This window comes from Priapulus caudatus, unplaced genomic scaffold, assembly GCF_000485595.1.
Source record: "Priapulus caudatus unplaced genomic scaffold, Priapulus_caudatus-5.0.1 Scaffold248, whole genome shotgun sequence".
Classification (NCBI taxonomy): Eukaryota; Metazoa; Priapulida; class Priapulimorpha; order Priapulimorphida; family Priapulidae; genus Priapulus; species Priapulus caudatus.
Genome location: NW_014577309.1, coordinates 209,011 through 225,261, shown reverse-complemented (window position 1 = coordinate 225,261; position 16,251 = coordinate 209,011). Strand labels below are relative to the sequence as shown.

General features: G+C 46.3%; 1 protein-coding gene across 4 annotated transcripts in view; it reads left to right on the top strand.

Moving 5' to 3' along the window:
• The first annotated feature begins 9,054 nt into the window (after window positions 1–9,054).
• Window positions 9,055–16,251, top strand: part of LOC106808017 (zinc finger protein on ecdysone puffs-like) — a 27,018-nt gene continuing 19,821 nt past the window's right edge. The window contains exons 1-9 of one of the 4 annotated variants that reach the window (XM_014810560.1): window positions 9,055–9,296; window positions 9,764–9,934; window positions 10,632–10,739; window positions 11,002–11,064; window positions 11,482–11,637; window positions 12,348–12,445; window positions 12,813–12,894; window positions 15,081–15,182; window positions 15,643–15,720. In XM_014810560.1, coding sequence (XP_014666046.1) covers window positions 9,072–9,296; window positions 9,764–9,934; window positions 10,632–10,739; window positions 11,002–11,064; window positions 11,482–11,637; window positions 12,348–12,445; window positions 12,813–12,894; window positions 15,081–15,182; window positions 15,643–15,720 — 1,083 coding nt within the window. In that variant the 5' untranslated portion in view covers window positions 9,055–9,071. The remainder of the gene's footprint in view (window positions 9,297–9,763; window positions 9,935–10,631; window positions 10,740–11,001; window positions 11,065–11,481; window positions 11,638–12,347; window positions 12,446–12,812; window positions 12,895–15,080; window positions 15,183–15,642; window positions 15,721–16,251) is intronic. The other 3 variants (XM_014810562.1, XM_014810561.1, XM_014810563.1) reach the window with 3 other exon arrangements.

Below are 16,251 nucleotides of genomic sequence, written 5' to 3'. Positions count from 1 at the left end.
CGGGAGCTATTTTGAGCTTAGCCAGAGCTACTTTTCATTGAATGATTTTGCTTAAAATTTTCATAATTTGTGATGCACTGACTCTAATAATTGATTAATGTCTCAGAAGCCAGAAATTGTGTTCTCATTATCTGTAAGGTGTTTCCCAAACAAAAGTCAAAGATTATCTTTGGCGAAATCGACGAGGTCACAAATTATTCCTAATGGGACAAAATCACGGAGGCGGGTTAATCGTTGCTGTATGCATTGTTGTGTACAAAGTATGCTGCATGCACTGCATTGTCTCATTCGCATTGATTTTTTAATTCAATCTCGTTATGTCTAGCCATTCAATAAAAAAAAACTTGCTTGCCCCCCCCCCCCCCTCTCTCTCCCCCCCCCAACAGGGAAGTGCAATTTCAAGCCTACCTGCCCGTGGAGAATTTTTTGCCCGGCTCCATCGCGGCAAGCGGGTTTTGTCGAGCCGGCACCGGCAAGCGTTCGAATTCGGGGGCCCGGGGGGGCGGGCGGGGGGGCGGGCGGGGCGGGCCTGAAAATCTAGTGGACAGCAGGCACCACCAACTTCAGAAAGTTTGCGTGACCTGCACAAAAATTGTGGTCAGGCTTATTGGGACTAGCAGTGAGCTAACAAAATTAGTCTGAAAAAGATAACCATGGAGTAAAACAGGCATAGATAACAAATTTGGACAAATTAACAACATTGATCAAATAGTGTCTTCATTAACTCTTGATGTACTTAATTAGAGTTTTGGTCAAATAATGTTTCAATCTCTGGAATGTCGGGCGGCTTCTGGGTAAGGTTTTACTTTCGTTTTTCTCTTCCCCCAGTCACGGGCGGGCGGCGCGGGCGCCGGGGCGGGCCGGGGGGCGGGCCGGGGCGCGGCGCGCGCGGCGCGCCGGGGCGGGGCGGGCGGGCGGGCGGCCCGGCGCGGCCGCCTACCCATGCATAGATCTATCAATGCTGCGCCAGCATCCAACCAAAGTTACAAGCTGCCTAGAATCTTCAATATATACAGTGTACATTTCTTCTAAATATCTACTGAATAAAAAACAGTCCACTTTCACGTGACCGAATTCAGAAAACAGCTTTGATTGTACGGCGTATCAGGTGTCACTGTCATTGCCCTAACTTCCACAATAACCTGCGATATATAAACTTATTGTTACGCCTTATAAAAACACAGTGATTTCTTAGACTGTCGCGAGTTTTTGTTCGTGTGGCGAATCATGCGTTGAGGAGTTCATGCAGCTCTAGATGTTTTTGGATACCCTAGCTGTCTTACGTTGTAGGAACGGGTCATAACGCTGCCGGCGGCACGGGGAGCATTTTTTCTCGTAGCTTCCAAATTTTCCTCGTCGTAATTGTTGTTACCAGGAGCGCTTTGAAGTGACGCGGAGCGAATCGCTCGCCGCCTCCCGTGTATTTTTTCGCTGGTGTGTAGAGTTAGTGTTGATTTGTCGAATGTAACTCTAGTACTAATAGCCGCTCGTACATGACTGCCGCAGGCTATAGCACATTGTCAGCCTGGAAATACCAACTGCAACCGGTCACACCTGTCCCCACGAAAATGGATGGCAAAACGCCCAACAATTATCGGGGGCGGTTTTTAACACTTATCTATCTACGTGGGACATATCACCTATCTTTTTGAACACTTTACACACTTTACACCATGATATTTATCCTTTTATTCGAACAAAGTAAGCCACTACTGCTGGAAATTCCCGTTTGAAATTATCTGGCGTGCGTACGGTGATGTCTCACGGTATTGTATAATATAATGCACCGGATCTGTTAGGCAAAACACATGGGCATGTATATACGAATACCTGGCTGACGTCACGGTACGCCACGCACGAATTTCAACGGGAATGTTTTAGTATTGCTTACTTTGTGGAATAAAAGGATAAATACATTGGTGTAAATGTTCAAAAAGATAGGCAGATGTCCACGTAGATAAGAGAAGTGTTAAAAGCCCCGCATAATTTGCGTTTTGCCGATCCATTTTTCGGTTGGACAGGTGGTGACAGATTGCAGTTGCCGTATTTCAGCCGACAATTTGTGCTATAGCCCTGTGGCAGTCAATGTACGCGGGCTATAGTACTGAGCTATTCACGCCTCAGCTGAAGTGTAGATGCTAGTTGTTGTTTGGTCGGAATGTAACCACCAGGCTCTGGGATGCTTACCACGGCCCAACACACAGCCTCTCCAACCGGCTCTCGCCAACGGTTAGTGTTAAAAGCGGAGAATGAACTTGTGGCTAGGCGAATGGTGTATAACTGGTTAACAATCATGGTGTTATAACTTATGTTGGCTTTTTGTTCGAGAGGAAAAAATAAGAAATGTTTATGTAACCTTTCATGTTTTTATCAAAACCATAAAATAAATGACATACAAACAATGTGGTTGTATATTATTATATTGTATATGATATGATCAACCACATTGGCAACAACCACGTACTGTCAAAATTACATGAAGTAATATTTTTCTACCTAGTTTCAAGCTTGAAACGATGAGGCACTCCAGAATAGCGTACAGCCGCTAATATTGCACTCCTCGTACCGCAGACAACGACTTTCAAATTAAAGCCATAATTCAAATCAAGCAGGAATAAGCCTTTCGGTGGGTAAATAGTTAGGTGCCTTTTCACGTATGTTCATACGTCAGCTGCTCAGTTAGACTAGACGTACAGCTACCTCGCTTCTTATTGCAGTGGCTACGGTACGGTAGCCGTTATCTTATGTCTCGAGGCTACGGGCGTACTGGAGCTCATTTGCTTCATACTTAACCCGCTGGAGACAAAGATGGCGGCGTGCGCACCGATTTCGAAATAACGCCTTGGCGAAATAAATTCAGATTGAGAGTTTGAGATGAGCCTAGAACGCCTAAACCCTAACCCTAAACCTAACCCTAACCATAACCCTAAACCTAACCCTAACCCTAATCCTACCCCTAACTCCTAACGCAAAAGGGGCTTCAACGACCGACGCGCTACCGTACCTCCAGCCACTGCGTTTTTTATTAAGTGAGTGCTAACATATGTCTTTGACGGCTTCACAACTCAGCTCTACGCCATGGGAGTATGCGGTGTGCCGTGTAGGTGGTTTGCGTGGGGATTCACAGGGCCGTAACTGCTTAGATTTTGCTGAAGAATGAAATAATGTGCCCCACAATGAATATCATATGAGAATAAAAGTTGCCAAATTAAAAATACTAATTAGTGCAAAAATCATGATTGGTACCTGATGAACTTTCATATATACAAACTGTGTACGACTTTGTACTGGGTGCTGAAGGAAATTAGGTGTTGTTATAGGCGTTATGTCGCCTAGTTCAAGCTTGCCTATGCGTTTACCTTCTTGTGCTTCGATAATTCCATAGTTCAATTGACACGTATGTATTATTTACTCGTGTGTTTTGTGCCTAAAGGTTTGTTGCAGGGTCTGCAGGGGCGAAGTAAATCAGACTGGTGTACACAAAATGTGCAGGAATATCAGCAATTGGTAGATTAATTAGATTATTATGCCGTGAAAGTGCTTTCCCCAGCAGTTAACTTGTAAATAGCATATTACATGTCACGGATCATGAGTAGCAGCATGTATTAAAAATCGACTTCTAAAAGGTATGCATTACTATACAGGTGGTTTTAATAAATATTTTCTATCTGCGTTTTATAGAGTGTACGATTTCAAAATGTCAAAACTCGTGTACTTAACAAGTGCGAAACACATCTAAGTAGTATTTATTAGCCCTCATCTGACATAGTCAGATGCAGCCTTGTAGAATCGAGGATCGTTCCGTCCGTTCGTCGGTCGTCCGTCCGTCCCTCCGTCCGTCAACAGTGGGCCACAAATCTTAACCGCTCGACGTACGGTCACGATATTCGGCGTCGGTTGGGGGGAATCGTCAAAACGAGTTGGATGTCGAAAGCTGGGGCGTCAGAGGTCAAAGTCAAGAGGTGTAAAAAGGGGGAACATCACTCCTTAATTACAGTATAGCGAGGAAATGCCAGAATTGCCGACGCCACAAATCTAAACGGCTCGACTAGGCCTCGTGAGAGTGCGGTGTATTAGATCAATCGTAGGAAGCATGCACTGCTGCGAAATTGGAGGTCACAGGTCAAAGGTCAATGGGCACAGGGCAGATTTAGCACATTTTCTGAGACATGCGTCTGGACGAGCGATTGAAAAACTTTTTTGGTTTCAGCGGTGACTAAGCATTTTTATGGCTTTATGAAAGGACCATGAAAATGTCCTTTCTGCTGACATGCGAAGAGTAAGTGTCGGATAACCTTTTGACACCTCACGAGGAGGCGTTAAAGCATGGATTTGTTACTGTCGTTAGAAAAGAATTTGACTGGCGCGGTTTGCTAGTAGAATCTATACATGCCCTTGGTGTATGAGGCTTACATGTCACAGTGGAAATTCAAAAGCTAATTTCGTTGAAAGAAGTGTTTATGCCTCCTTAAATCGCTCATAATTTCTATGGCCATTCTATACGTGTCAGTATGTGACATGTAACGTATGCACTGCCAGTGGCACTGCGCACGTGCATGTGCGGTGATAGTAGGCAAACTTTGTTTTGTAGGGTTTTTTTTTGCCTTTGGGCATAATTGTTACAGGGGGCAGCTCTCTATTGCAGCCTGTAGGCTTGCGTAGTGTAAATGGATGAGTGCTTTACCGTATGTCTGTCTGCAATAGTTGTTGCTACTACGTACGATGGGAGCTTCCATCTTAGATCTGAAAGACACTTAAACGTACGCGCCATCTCGTGGGCAACCTTACCCCCCGCCCCCCCCCCCCCCCCCCCCCCCCCCCCCCCCCCCCCCCCCCCCACTCATAACGATCCAACGAACATTCCTTTTGAGAAGCGTTCCCTGATACCATCCCTGTGCATTCACACTGTTCGGCGTGTATGTGAAGCACATTTGCGACCAGGGTTTACTAGAATCCCACCACTCCACCACAGAGTCACCGCAGTAGACGGTTAGATGAGCGCTGTCGCTCTGGCGGCCACTTGTCCTGATTTATTGAGCCACATTTGTTATTCCGTTTAGTCTAACTATTACTGCTTCGTACGTTCATTGGTTGTTGCAGGGTCCAGGAATGAACTATGGACCTCAAAAGGCAGATGCGTGATCATGGATGAACAGATGCAAACATGGCGCTCAGCAATGGGCATCGAGCTTCAGCTAGAACAACGTATGGATACGCCACACATTATTTTATGACAGTAAGCACATGTGTGATTGGTTTTTAAGTTCTTGGCTGACATGCTATCACCTGTGTAGCTTAACTGTTAGTGCTAGCAATAATTAGTATAAAAGGTTATGTAACCATAACATCAGTTCCACGCTTGGATTTCTGTGCCTTGTCAATTTTAAAATAAAGATTATTTTCACACTTACATATTGATCATTAGCATGTAGCAGGTATGTAGAACATTGTAGATTATAACTTCCAACAAAAGATACATTTAGAATTCATGCAGGGAATAAAATTGATTATGAGGCTTCCAATATGAATCTTTGTAAGCATGTGTTGCTACACCTTTACCATAGCTCCCAAATTACGTAGGTGTTTGGTCGATGTATACAATTATTAGCTCATTTGACGTAGTCAGATGCAGCTTGTAGAATCGCATGATTGTCCGTGAGTGCGTGCGTGCGTTGCGGTGCGTGCGTCCGTCCGTGCGTCCGTCTGTCAACAGTTTGGCACAAATCTAAACGGCTCGACGTACGGATTCGAAAGTCGGACGTGGGGGGGGTAATCCGAAAACGAGTTGGGATGTCGAAGATGGGGGTCAAAGGTCAAAGGTAGAAGGTGTAAAAGAAGGGGGAACATTCCCCCTTAACTTAGGTATAGGGAGGAAATGCAGAATTGCGGCACAAATCTAAACGGCTCGAACTAGGCTCGTGATAGTCGGTGTATAGCATCATGGTAGGAAAGCCACCACTGTGCTGAAATTGGAGGTCACAGGTCAAAGGTCAATGGGGCACAGGGCAGATTTCTAGAAATTTCTAAGGACATGGTCTGACGGAGCGATTGGAAAACTTTTTGTTTCAGCGATGACCTACCATTTTTATGGCTTTATTGAAAGGACCATGAAATGTACTTTCCGTTGACATGCGAAGAGTAAGTGTCAGATAACCTTTTGACCCTCAAGAGGGAGGAGTTAACATTGATTTGTGTCAGCAATGCACCATAAAACAGGAGTTTCAGGCACCTCGATTTGTATCAACACATTGGGATTTGGGAGGTATGCCAGAATGCCAGAAGGTTGCTGAAAAGGATGTGTACGCAACTGCGTATCTGCATATCTGCGCCTAACAAAGGTGTCACTACGCAGCGACTTTAAATGTTACGTTTATAACCGTAGCAACAGACCTCAGATGAGCCCAGACGCTCTGCGGCTCTTGTTGTTAGTATTAGGAAGTGTGGGCGCAACTTCCAATAACCTACCTACTTTATTCCACGTCTATGCCATCGTCACGATAGCTCGGTGATATAATCGCCTTGCTTTTTCTGGAGAGGCGAACCTCTGATGTGCAGCGTGTTCTTGCGCGTGCTAGTGGCGACGGTTCAGAGGTGATGAACAACGGCCGGCAAACATGACGACCAGCACAAGCAACATGGGAAGCGGGAATGAACATGTCCAGCGTCAACTACAGACTACCCGCGGCGCGAGCCAGGGCCGCCATGATGCCCGACGGCTCGATGATGCCAGCCGCCGTGCAACATGATGGGGAAACCGACGGGGATGGCTACGACGTCAGCGGCATGCCGCAGGTATGCTGCAGCGGTTGCGCGTCGGATTAACTCGTCAGAAGTCGCCTCATGGCGTGTGAATATGGAATTGTTGGTCGAGCGTAGGGCCGTGTGTGTGTGTGGGTGTGTGCGCTGTATTTGTGCGTGATGTGAATGAGCGCGCGCGTGTGTGCGTGCATGTGCGTGAGTGATGTGTGTATCGGGGTGTCTGTGTATACGTGTACATGCACACATGTTTTGTGTATTACTGTGTATGGCGCGGTGTGATGTGTGCGTGAGTGTGAAGGCTGATGCACACAACCGGACGTCGCGAATAAATGATCCACGTCCATGCACGAACATACGGTCTTTTACGTCGCTAACAATTGTCGCCGTGCGAGAATGACTTCACACGCAGCAGGCCAACACCGCCGTAGTACCGGTACGAACAATATTCCCAACGACAGAACACACAGATATCGTCGGCAATCGCGGTGAATTCGCGAAGGTTGCGAGCGACCGCGGAGCGAGTTCGTGACGGATCGACGCTTCTCGCTCTCGCGAGGGATGTTTAGATCATCTACTAATGCTGCTTGTGTGCTTTCAGATGGGACAGTTGATGCCCGACGGATCGGTCGTGGAGCAGGAGGCAACATGGTGATGCCGAACCAGGGCATGTGCGGGGGCTTCCCCGGCAATCAGATGCAGTCTATGGGCGACATGATGCCTAACCAGGTTAGCATCTTATATATCGACCCTGTACGAGGTTCATTATTCACGCATGCTGTCTAACGACTTCGTAGTGATGGCATGCTAACACAGGTATTTTAAACAGTATTATACAGTATTTAATAGTTTTAGCTTTACAGTATTTATACAGTATCTTGTATTTAAGGGTCTCAGAGGTAAATGCCAAATGTGCAAAGTGTCATTATCGACAAGTTTCTATTCTCTCATCTATAGAGGGGTTCTCTAAACATAGGTTTGTGTGTAATTGTGCAATAATGGTGTACCAAAATATGTGGTTCTTGTGTGCGTAATTGTAGCTATAACATGTTATACTGTTATTTGATTCTATAGTGAATATATTCATTGCATTGTAAATTCGTTTGTTTGGCAACATTAAACGTTCAGACAATTTGTAATGCAAGTGTGTGTGACTTATTCACAAATAGTCATAATGTTTACATTATCAATCATAACTTCTGCGTAAGGTAGCAGTGGAATGCATCACTCAATTTATAACACCAGAAATAAACTACAGTTTCATTCAATTCCTTTGTGCCACTTAGTAACCAAGCCGTGTTTTTAGAATGCGCCTATCGCACTGACGATTGGCTATGTGCTGCCTTTCCTTCATTCAAGGAGATGCTCAATTCATGCGAAATATTTGGTACAGCATACATTCTCGTTCAACTATCGATGAATATGGATCAAACATCTTGACTCCGGTTTCGTTGCATTCGTCGCGAGTCGCCAGACCGTCAGTGGCAGTTTGTTGTGTTCTTCATCTGTCGGCAGAGTAATGGGAGACATGAGCATGATGGTAATCAGATGAACATGCAGGAGCGTCGATGATGCCTGGCGTACCGCCCCGCGGTCAGATGATGGGACCAGGCGGTCAAATGGTCGGACCGGGAGGGCCAATGGGGTGGACAGGGTGGTCCAATGGGTGGACAGGGTGGTCCAATGGGTGGACAGGGTGGTCATGGGTGGACAGGGTGGTCCAATGGTGGACAGGGTGGTCCAATTGGGAGTGCCAATGGGTGGCCAGCGTGGTCCAATGGGAGGACCAATGGGCCAGCATGGTCCAATGGGAGACAATGGTGGCCAGGATCGGTCCCAATGGGCAGGAGCCAATGAGTGGCCAGGGTGGTCCAATGGGAGGACCAATGGGTGGCCAGCGTGGTCCAATGGGAGGACCAATGGGTGGCCAGCATGGTCCAATGGGAGGACCAATGGGTGGCCAGGATGGTCCAATGGGAAGACCAATGGGTGGCCAGGGTGGTCCAATGGGAGGGCCAATGGGTGGCCAGGGTGGTCCGATGGGAGGGCCAATGGGTGGACCACCCGGTGGCCAGGGTGGTCCGATGGGAGGGCCAATGGATGGTCCAATGGGTGGTCCAATGGGTGGACCAATGGGAGGACCAATGGTTGGCCATGGTGGTCCAATCGGTCGACTAATGGGTGGCCAGGGTGGTCCAATGGGTGGCCAGGGTGGTCCAATGGGTGGCCCAATGGGTGGTCAGGGTGGTCCAATGGGTGGCCAGGGTGGTCCAATGGGTGGCCAGGGTGGTCCAATGGGTGGCCATGGTGGTCCAATGGGTGGCCAGGGTGGTCCAATGGGTGGACCAATGGGTGGCCCAATGGGAGGTGGCGGTCCTATGAGGGGTAGCTCCGGCGGTCCGATGCCAAAGAAACATAAGCGGCCGCTACTCAGCAATCCACCGTCGAATCACCGAGTGCGAGGTTCAGAAGGGATGGGACCGAGGCACTTCGGCCCGTCGTCCCCACACGTCCAAAATGTCAGGATTGAAGGCCCTCAGGTAACCGCGTTAAATCGGCAATGGCGGTAACGAATCGGCACGGCGAGTCTGTGCCGCGTCGGCACGGCAATGGCGGTAACGCGTCGGCACGACAACGGCGGTAACGCGTCGGCCCGGCAACGGCGGTAACGCGTCGGCACGGCAACGGCGGTAACGCGTCGGCACGGCGAGTCGGTGTCGCCGGCGCTATCGGTGAAAGCTAGTCGGCAGTCGAAAGAGGCTGCTAGGATGTTAGGCAAGTGGTGCCATCTGTTGGCAGCGAAAGAATCCTGCGAGATCACCCGATCGCGAAATGTTGTAGCGTGACCGATAATTCGTGAGCGTATTTCGCGCGACCGTGTGCGGCGAAAATTCGGTGGGTAGATGGAGTCGTGGGGGGAGGTACGGTGCGGCTTTACACACTAGATACACGGCTAGAACGTGGGTCCCCGTGAAACCCTCGATCGTTTTTCTCTTCCGGAAAGTAGCCCTTGATGGGGATGCGCTTGGAACCGCTGCCTCCCGGCACGGAGGAATCCCGAGGCAACGGGGAGGAGGGTCCTGCGGCGAAGAGGGCCATGGTGACGTACGGACCGGAGCTTCCCCAGGCGGGAGCGTACAGTCAGGAGCCGTACGATCCCGCCGATCCAACGTCAGAGGTACGGCTAGTTGTTTGTGTAGCGAGTAGGTTCCCACTGCAGCGACAGCGACCGACCGTAACGACAAACGACTTTTCAGAAAATTTGAAACTATTGTTTCCTCTGAGATATTGCACACACACGCGACAACGACCGGCGACAACCTCAACCACAAAAATATTTAGGAACGTTTCTATTCTCCAGCGACAGTCGCGAGCGACATTTTACAAATAGCCAATCGCAGCCGTTTCAATCGGCACGTGACATAACGATTACGTCATAAATTACCCATAATGCTAGCCAAGACGTAGACTGGTCTCCGGCGCTAAACTCGTGCCGCATGTCACAAACAATGGGGCCGCGAACCAGTCTAACCAAAGCGTGCAAGCTGTGGCAAGCTAGACACAGTGAGTACGTACAGTACATGATAATTTGCTGCGTATATTTGTTCATGTGATGATGTGTACCATTGTGGCAATTGCTGGGTGAACTTTGACCTGACGTCGGTCGCTGTCGCTGCAGTGTGTTTGCGCCAGTCGCCGCGACTTTTGTCGTTTGTCGTTACGGTCGGTCGCTGTCGCTGCAGTGTGTCTTGACCTTAAGGCTGGAAGTCGAGTATTTTTCTACATAACGGTATATTTCCATGAAGAGTTGCACTGCAGAGGAAGTGGCCGGATGTCGATGCACGAAGTAATCGATGAATTATTCACTGACACAGAGTAGTGTGTATTCGTGGGAGAGGAGGAGAGATACCACTGCCACCATGATTACTGACGAGGCGGAGAAAAGGGATGTGGATACCAAAATATCCAAAAAGAAAAAGAAGGTGATCAATCGCTCATTGAAAATAGGAAAAGTGTAGCTATATTCTACTTAATTTTATCACTGCTGCCTCTCTGTTGAGAGGTATGCGCTGTATGATAAACTTTACCTTATCGCCTATTATCATCGTTGTTGAATTCCTTGCTAACTTTTTCTAGCATTCCTTGGTAACCACTAACCAGTGCACGTAATCGAAACTTTTGCATTAAAGAAATAACAGTGAGTAAAAGCTTGAAAAAATCTCATTCTATTGTGTTTTTTTCCAGAAAGCGATAAAGAATGACAAGTTGTACTGTCCCGCGTGCGAGGTGACCAGTAACACGCAGTTGGTGAGTCACATAAACACCAAGAAGTGCTTCGTGAAATCGTCGTTGTAGAGCATGCGTGCGTGTGTGAGTGCGTGTGAGCGAGCGCATGTGCGTCTGGGTGTCTTGCTTATGTCTCTGCGTGTGTGAGTGGGTGCGTTGGTGCATGTGTATTTGTCCGTGTGTCTGTGTGCACGTGTGGGTAGGTGTGTGTTCATTCATAGGTGGGCAGATATGTGTGTTCATATGTAGGTGAGAGTGTGTGTGTTCATGCATAGATGGGCGTGTGTGTGTTCGTATGGGCAAGCATACATGTCTGCACGCGTGCGTGCGTGTGTGCGTTCGTTCATTCGAGCAAGCGTGTGTGTGTGTGTGTGTGTGTGTGTGTGTGTGCGTGCACTCACTGTAACACTGCCCCATGTGTTTATCCTCTACCCGCAGAACTTCATGCAGCACATGCAGGGTAACCGCCACAAACTGCGCATCGAGGAAATCAGGAAGAATCACGCTGAGATCTCGCAGAGACTCGTGCAGCTGAAAGAAGACAACGCCGCCAACGCAAGCAAAGGCAATGCCACGGCAGGCAACACCAAGAAGGTGTGCGCGAGGAATTCTAGCCGAGGACGAGACTCAGATGATTGAAATCTATGACCGTGCGCGCGCGTCGACGATTTTCCGTTACGTCGAATGTCTGGAATTTTCGTGATTCGTTTTGCCAAAACCTGCCTGTTTAAAACTAAAGCTTTCCTGAATATATATATATATAGATCTACATGCAACAAACGCATTTATATATATATATATACAGGGTGCGAAATTAACAGGAGTCCAGAGTCAAATACTCCCTGATTTACTGTCGGACTTCGTTTGACATATGCAGGAGTCCGTGTGACTCCCTGAAAATTCTGCCATACTAACTAGTTCGTTCCGGAGCACGGCCTCGTGGAATTACCGTATTTTTTCAGCTACTGTTCAAAGAAAATTTGGCAGACGTGCAACCGCATGAATCTTAAAAATAAGCATATGCGTTATTGTTAATATCTTTAATTTTGAACCTCAGACTGCAGACTCCCTCATTTTGCTGCGGACTTCCTCTTTTTGTAAGTAGGGAGTCCGTTGGACTGTCGCATTCAAAAGTTAATTTCTACCCCTGTATATATGATCTACATGCAACAAACGCATATATATGGGTTTGGTCCATCTGCCAAATCCCTGTAATCACAAAGTCATCAAGAACTCTGCTATTACATTTGAGTCGTAGCATATGACAGCCATCTCCTAACTGCACATCATTACTCTCATTCCAGTCGGAGGCGAACTCTGCGGATGACGCCGCCAACGTGCCGGCCGTTGGATCGATCATCCAAGTGCAGATAAAGAACGAGAGTGCGCAGCTGCCTGAGCCGTGAGTACTGCTCGAGGGTAGAGTTAAGGGGTAGGGGGTCGCTATTGTCGCTACAGACCAGGGAGCCGTGGTGGTCAGAATCATTTTACTTGTTTTGTCTTACGTCATTTTACTTGTTTACAGTCTTAGTAATATCCTTATTCGTGTGTTATAATAATATTTATCGTTATCGTAGAATTGATGCGTTTCTAATAATGGCCTTCAATAATAAATAAGTATAATAATAAGTGATTTTATGGTTAGTTGGGATAAATATCTAACACGATGTAAAATAGAGGCCAAAAGCCTTATTGGCACTGGCAAGTTGATACTGATGGCAATAGATACATGGCAAATGTGTGACAATCGCTGGCAATTATTTTTATAGGAAGAAGCCATTGTTCTGCAAAGTGTGTCAGGTGACGTTCACTGAACCCCTGATAGAGCATCGAAGGACAAAGGAACACAAGGTATCATGCTGTATATAATTTGAAAATTCACACGGATACCGATTACCGTTTAGGTGTAAGTGTGTATAGAATAACAGAATAAACCAAGCATGGGTAGAATATAAATTGAATGATTAAAAATCGTTAACACCTTATGAAAACTCAAGATGGCTCAAGGGTTAAGAGAGAGATAAACCATCCATAAATAAATATTACATAATTATAAGTGTAATTACAAATTAATTTACTTAATTTTATGAATGATGAATATTGAGTAGTGAGATTAGAAATTGCATAATTAAAATTAAATTGATTGTGCATGCTGGCTTGAAATTTTAAATAAATTTTAAGTAAATATTGGAGACATATTCCAAGTAATATAACCTTCATATAGTGCAGGTACGATTGATGCAAATTTATAAACCTGGGTTGTGATACTAGCATATGTACATATTTACAGATGAGGCTGTAGCCTGTATGTTCAGCTCATCTGATGTAGGCACGCCTATCAGAATAGCTTTACCTAGTTTTTGACATTGTGAAAAAATAGGCCTCGGTCAGCATTATAGGCTGTCGTCCGACTGGGTTTCCTGTTTGGGCTTTGGGGAAAAATGTTTTGTGCCAGCCTTACTTTGAGTGTTCATATTCATCATGTAGTCAAGAGAAAGAGTGATTTGAAAAGCCATTTACTGGTCAACACTAGAGGGCAAGAGACATGTTTGATTTTCTTCTTTGCTCGTAGAGTAAAACTGGTCTTAGGCATCTGCACAATCGTGGCTCGAGTTCATGTGGCTTGACATATGTTCTTTACATTCAGGATACGATTTCACTAGAAAAGTGCACTCTTAATGTGAAAATAGAAGTTACAGGGCAAATTCTATCTAGGAAGCCATTCTATCAGAGGACCCACATTCGTCATGACTTCTTTCAAAGAACAATAGAATGCACTCTGCTAGTATGCGAATAATAGCCGTCTGGTGACCTTTAGACTCGTATCCGGACGACTACCCCCTGGAGAACTACCTCGCGGACAACTACCACCCGGACAATTGCCCCCCTAGGACAACTCCCACCCGGACAACTGCCACCCGGACAACTACCCCCCGGACAACTACCCCCCCTAGGGTTAGGGTTAGGGTTGTCCTACGGGTGTAATTGTCTTATGGGGGTAGTTGTCCTGGTGGCAGTAGACTGGGTGGTAGTTGTCCTAGGGGGGTAATTGTCTGGGGGGTAGTTGTCCTAGAATCCTTTTGACTTTGGGGGCGACACTGCCTGAATTCTTGTTTGCGATATCCGATGAAAGAAATATATGTGATCATGTTTGTATTTAGCATATAGGGTACATTTTTAAAGGGTATGCCTGTTCCGGTGTTTAATGTGGGTACATGACTTTAGATTCAAACCTCAATTGACAAATATTGAAGCACATGAAGTAAAGAATCTTTGATTAACTAGGGAATCGTAAAATGCATGAGTTGAATGATACATTTAGTAATTCGCAATGCAGGGTTCAAACCCGCCTATGGTCTCTTTCCCATGTTCGTTATCATTATTTACTCTACTGAAGCAAATGTGTAGCAAATATTATTTCAAGCCGTTATTTGAAATTTCCTGGAACGTTTCAAGTGTGTCGAATGTTGATGGAAGTTTGATTCAAGCACACTCTTGTTCGTTAGTCAGAAATTTTTTCTAGGATTTTACTACCAGCAGCAGCAAAACAAAACGAGAATAACGTCAGCAACAACGGTGGTGATCACTGGCTAGTGAAAACTGATCATATTTCACAAGTAGTTGTTATTTGATTGAATGTGCATTGGAAAACTAGCAGTATAAGAAAAAAGACACTTTTTGATAGATCCAGTGTGTCCTTATATATGTATGCATACTGTCCCTACGTCCATATAATGTTCTACTTACCAGTCAAGGACTCGACTTGAATTTTAATATAACTATATTTTCTACAAACTAATTCCAAACAAATCTCAAAATACGTTGAGAAAAGAGTGGCTATTAGAAATGCTGTGCAGTTGGAAACCATCTCGGTTAGCAAACTTCCTCTCAGGCCACCACCTTACATGTTTATATGGTCTGGATATTGATCTAAGTTAAAGTGTGTGCACCAGCCAGCATTGGCTTGCTTGCAGTCGGGGAGGCGAGGCGGCATTTACACGCAGATTGGACGCGAGAATCGTTTTGCTGAATTTCAGCGTAAGAATAGAGAGCAGCGGCCGAGCTGCCAGCAATGCAATCAGACGTTCACGTCGCCGTGGAAATTTGTGAGACACTGCAACCTAGACCGACACAAGTTTGTGAGTTCTTCGTTTGTATGCGGAAGCGATGCAGATGATCACAGGGTCTAGAATCACAGGGGATTAGGGGGAGGGGGGACAAAGCTTGCGCGTTGTTCCTTGAGATTGAAGGGGGTGGGTAAAGCCATCACGGTTTGTGTCCACCGCGAGTTGACCGTGGCCATTAGCCATTGCAATATTATCTACATTTGTCTGGGGGATACAAGAGGGGCAGTTGCCCCCCCCCCCGTTCTACTAACTACGGAATTATGTAAATAGCAGTAGATACTTATCATTATCTCTGTCATTATCATCATCATCATCTGTCTCTTTATCATCTATGCAAGTTACAACTATGCATTTAGCACGTTTACTGAAAACAAAGCAAGCACTGTATTACGTACACGTTGGGGAGGTGTGGTAACTCTCCATTAGCAATGAAGTGCTAATGAAGTGTGTTCACTTGTTTCCGTGTGAACAGAACTATCAGCACTGGCTTCAGCAGCAGTCGAAGGAGCCGCCAGAAAAGAAAGCGGAGGACGCAGAAGCAGCTAAGGCTGTGAGTGTCCTACTGCACATGTAGTTTGATTATGTTACAGCCGATGTTCGTTTATTAAACGCATGATTAAATAGATCTAGAGACCATCTGAGGTTTAATACTAGAACAACGAGTGAAGTTAGTTTCGCATTGAACTTACATTCGTAGTAAAAGTGTATATTAAACCAAGAAAAGGTTACGTTGAATACAAGATGCAAGTGTGAAGGTATATTTGACTGAGTCACGTTAATCAAGCATAGGCGCAAGTCTCGGTCACGCTTGCCTGCTATAGACCTTTCTTAATTATTATTCATGACCTGGGGTCACGCACGAAAACGAGGCTAAGCTAGGCAATTTTGTAAACAATGGCTGCTCAGGCAGGCGCGCACAGAGGGGGTACACGCACGTACACGCACGTACACGCAGATACACGCACGTACACGATGATACACGCACGTACCTGCAGGTACACGCACGTACACGCGGGTACACGCACGTACACGCAGATACACGCACGTACACGTACACGCAGATACACGCACGTACACGCGG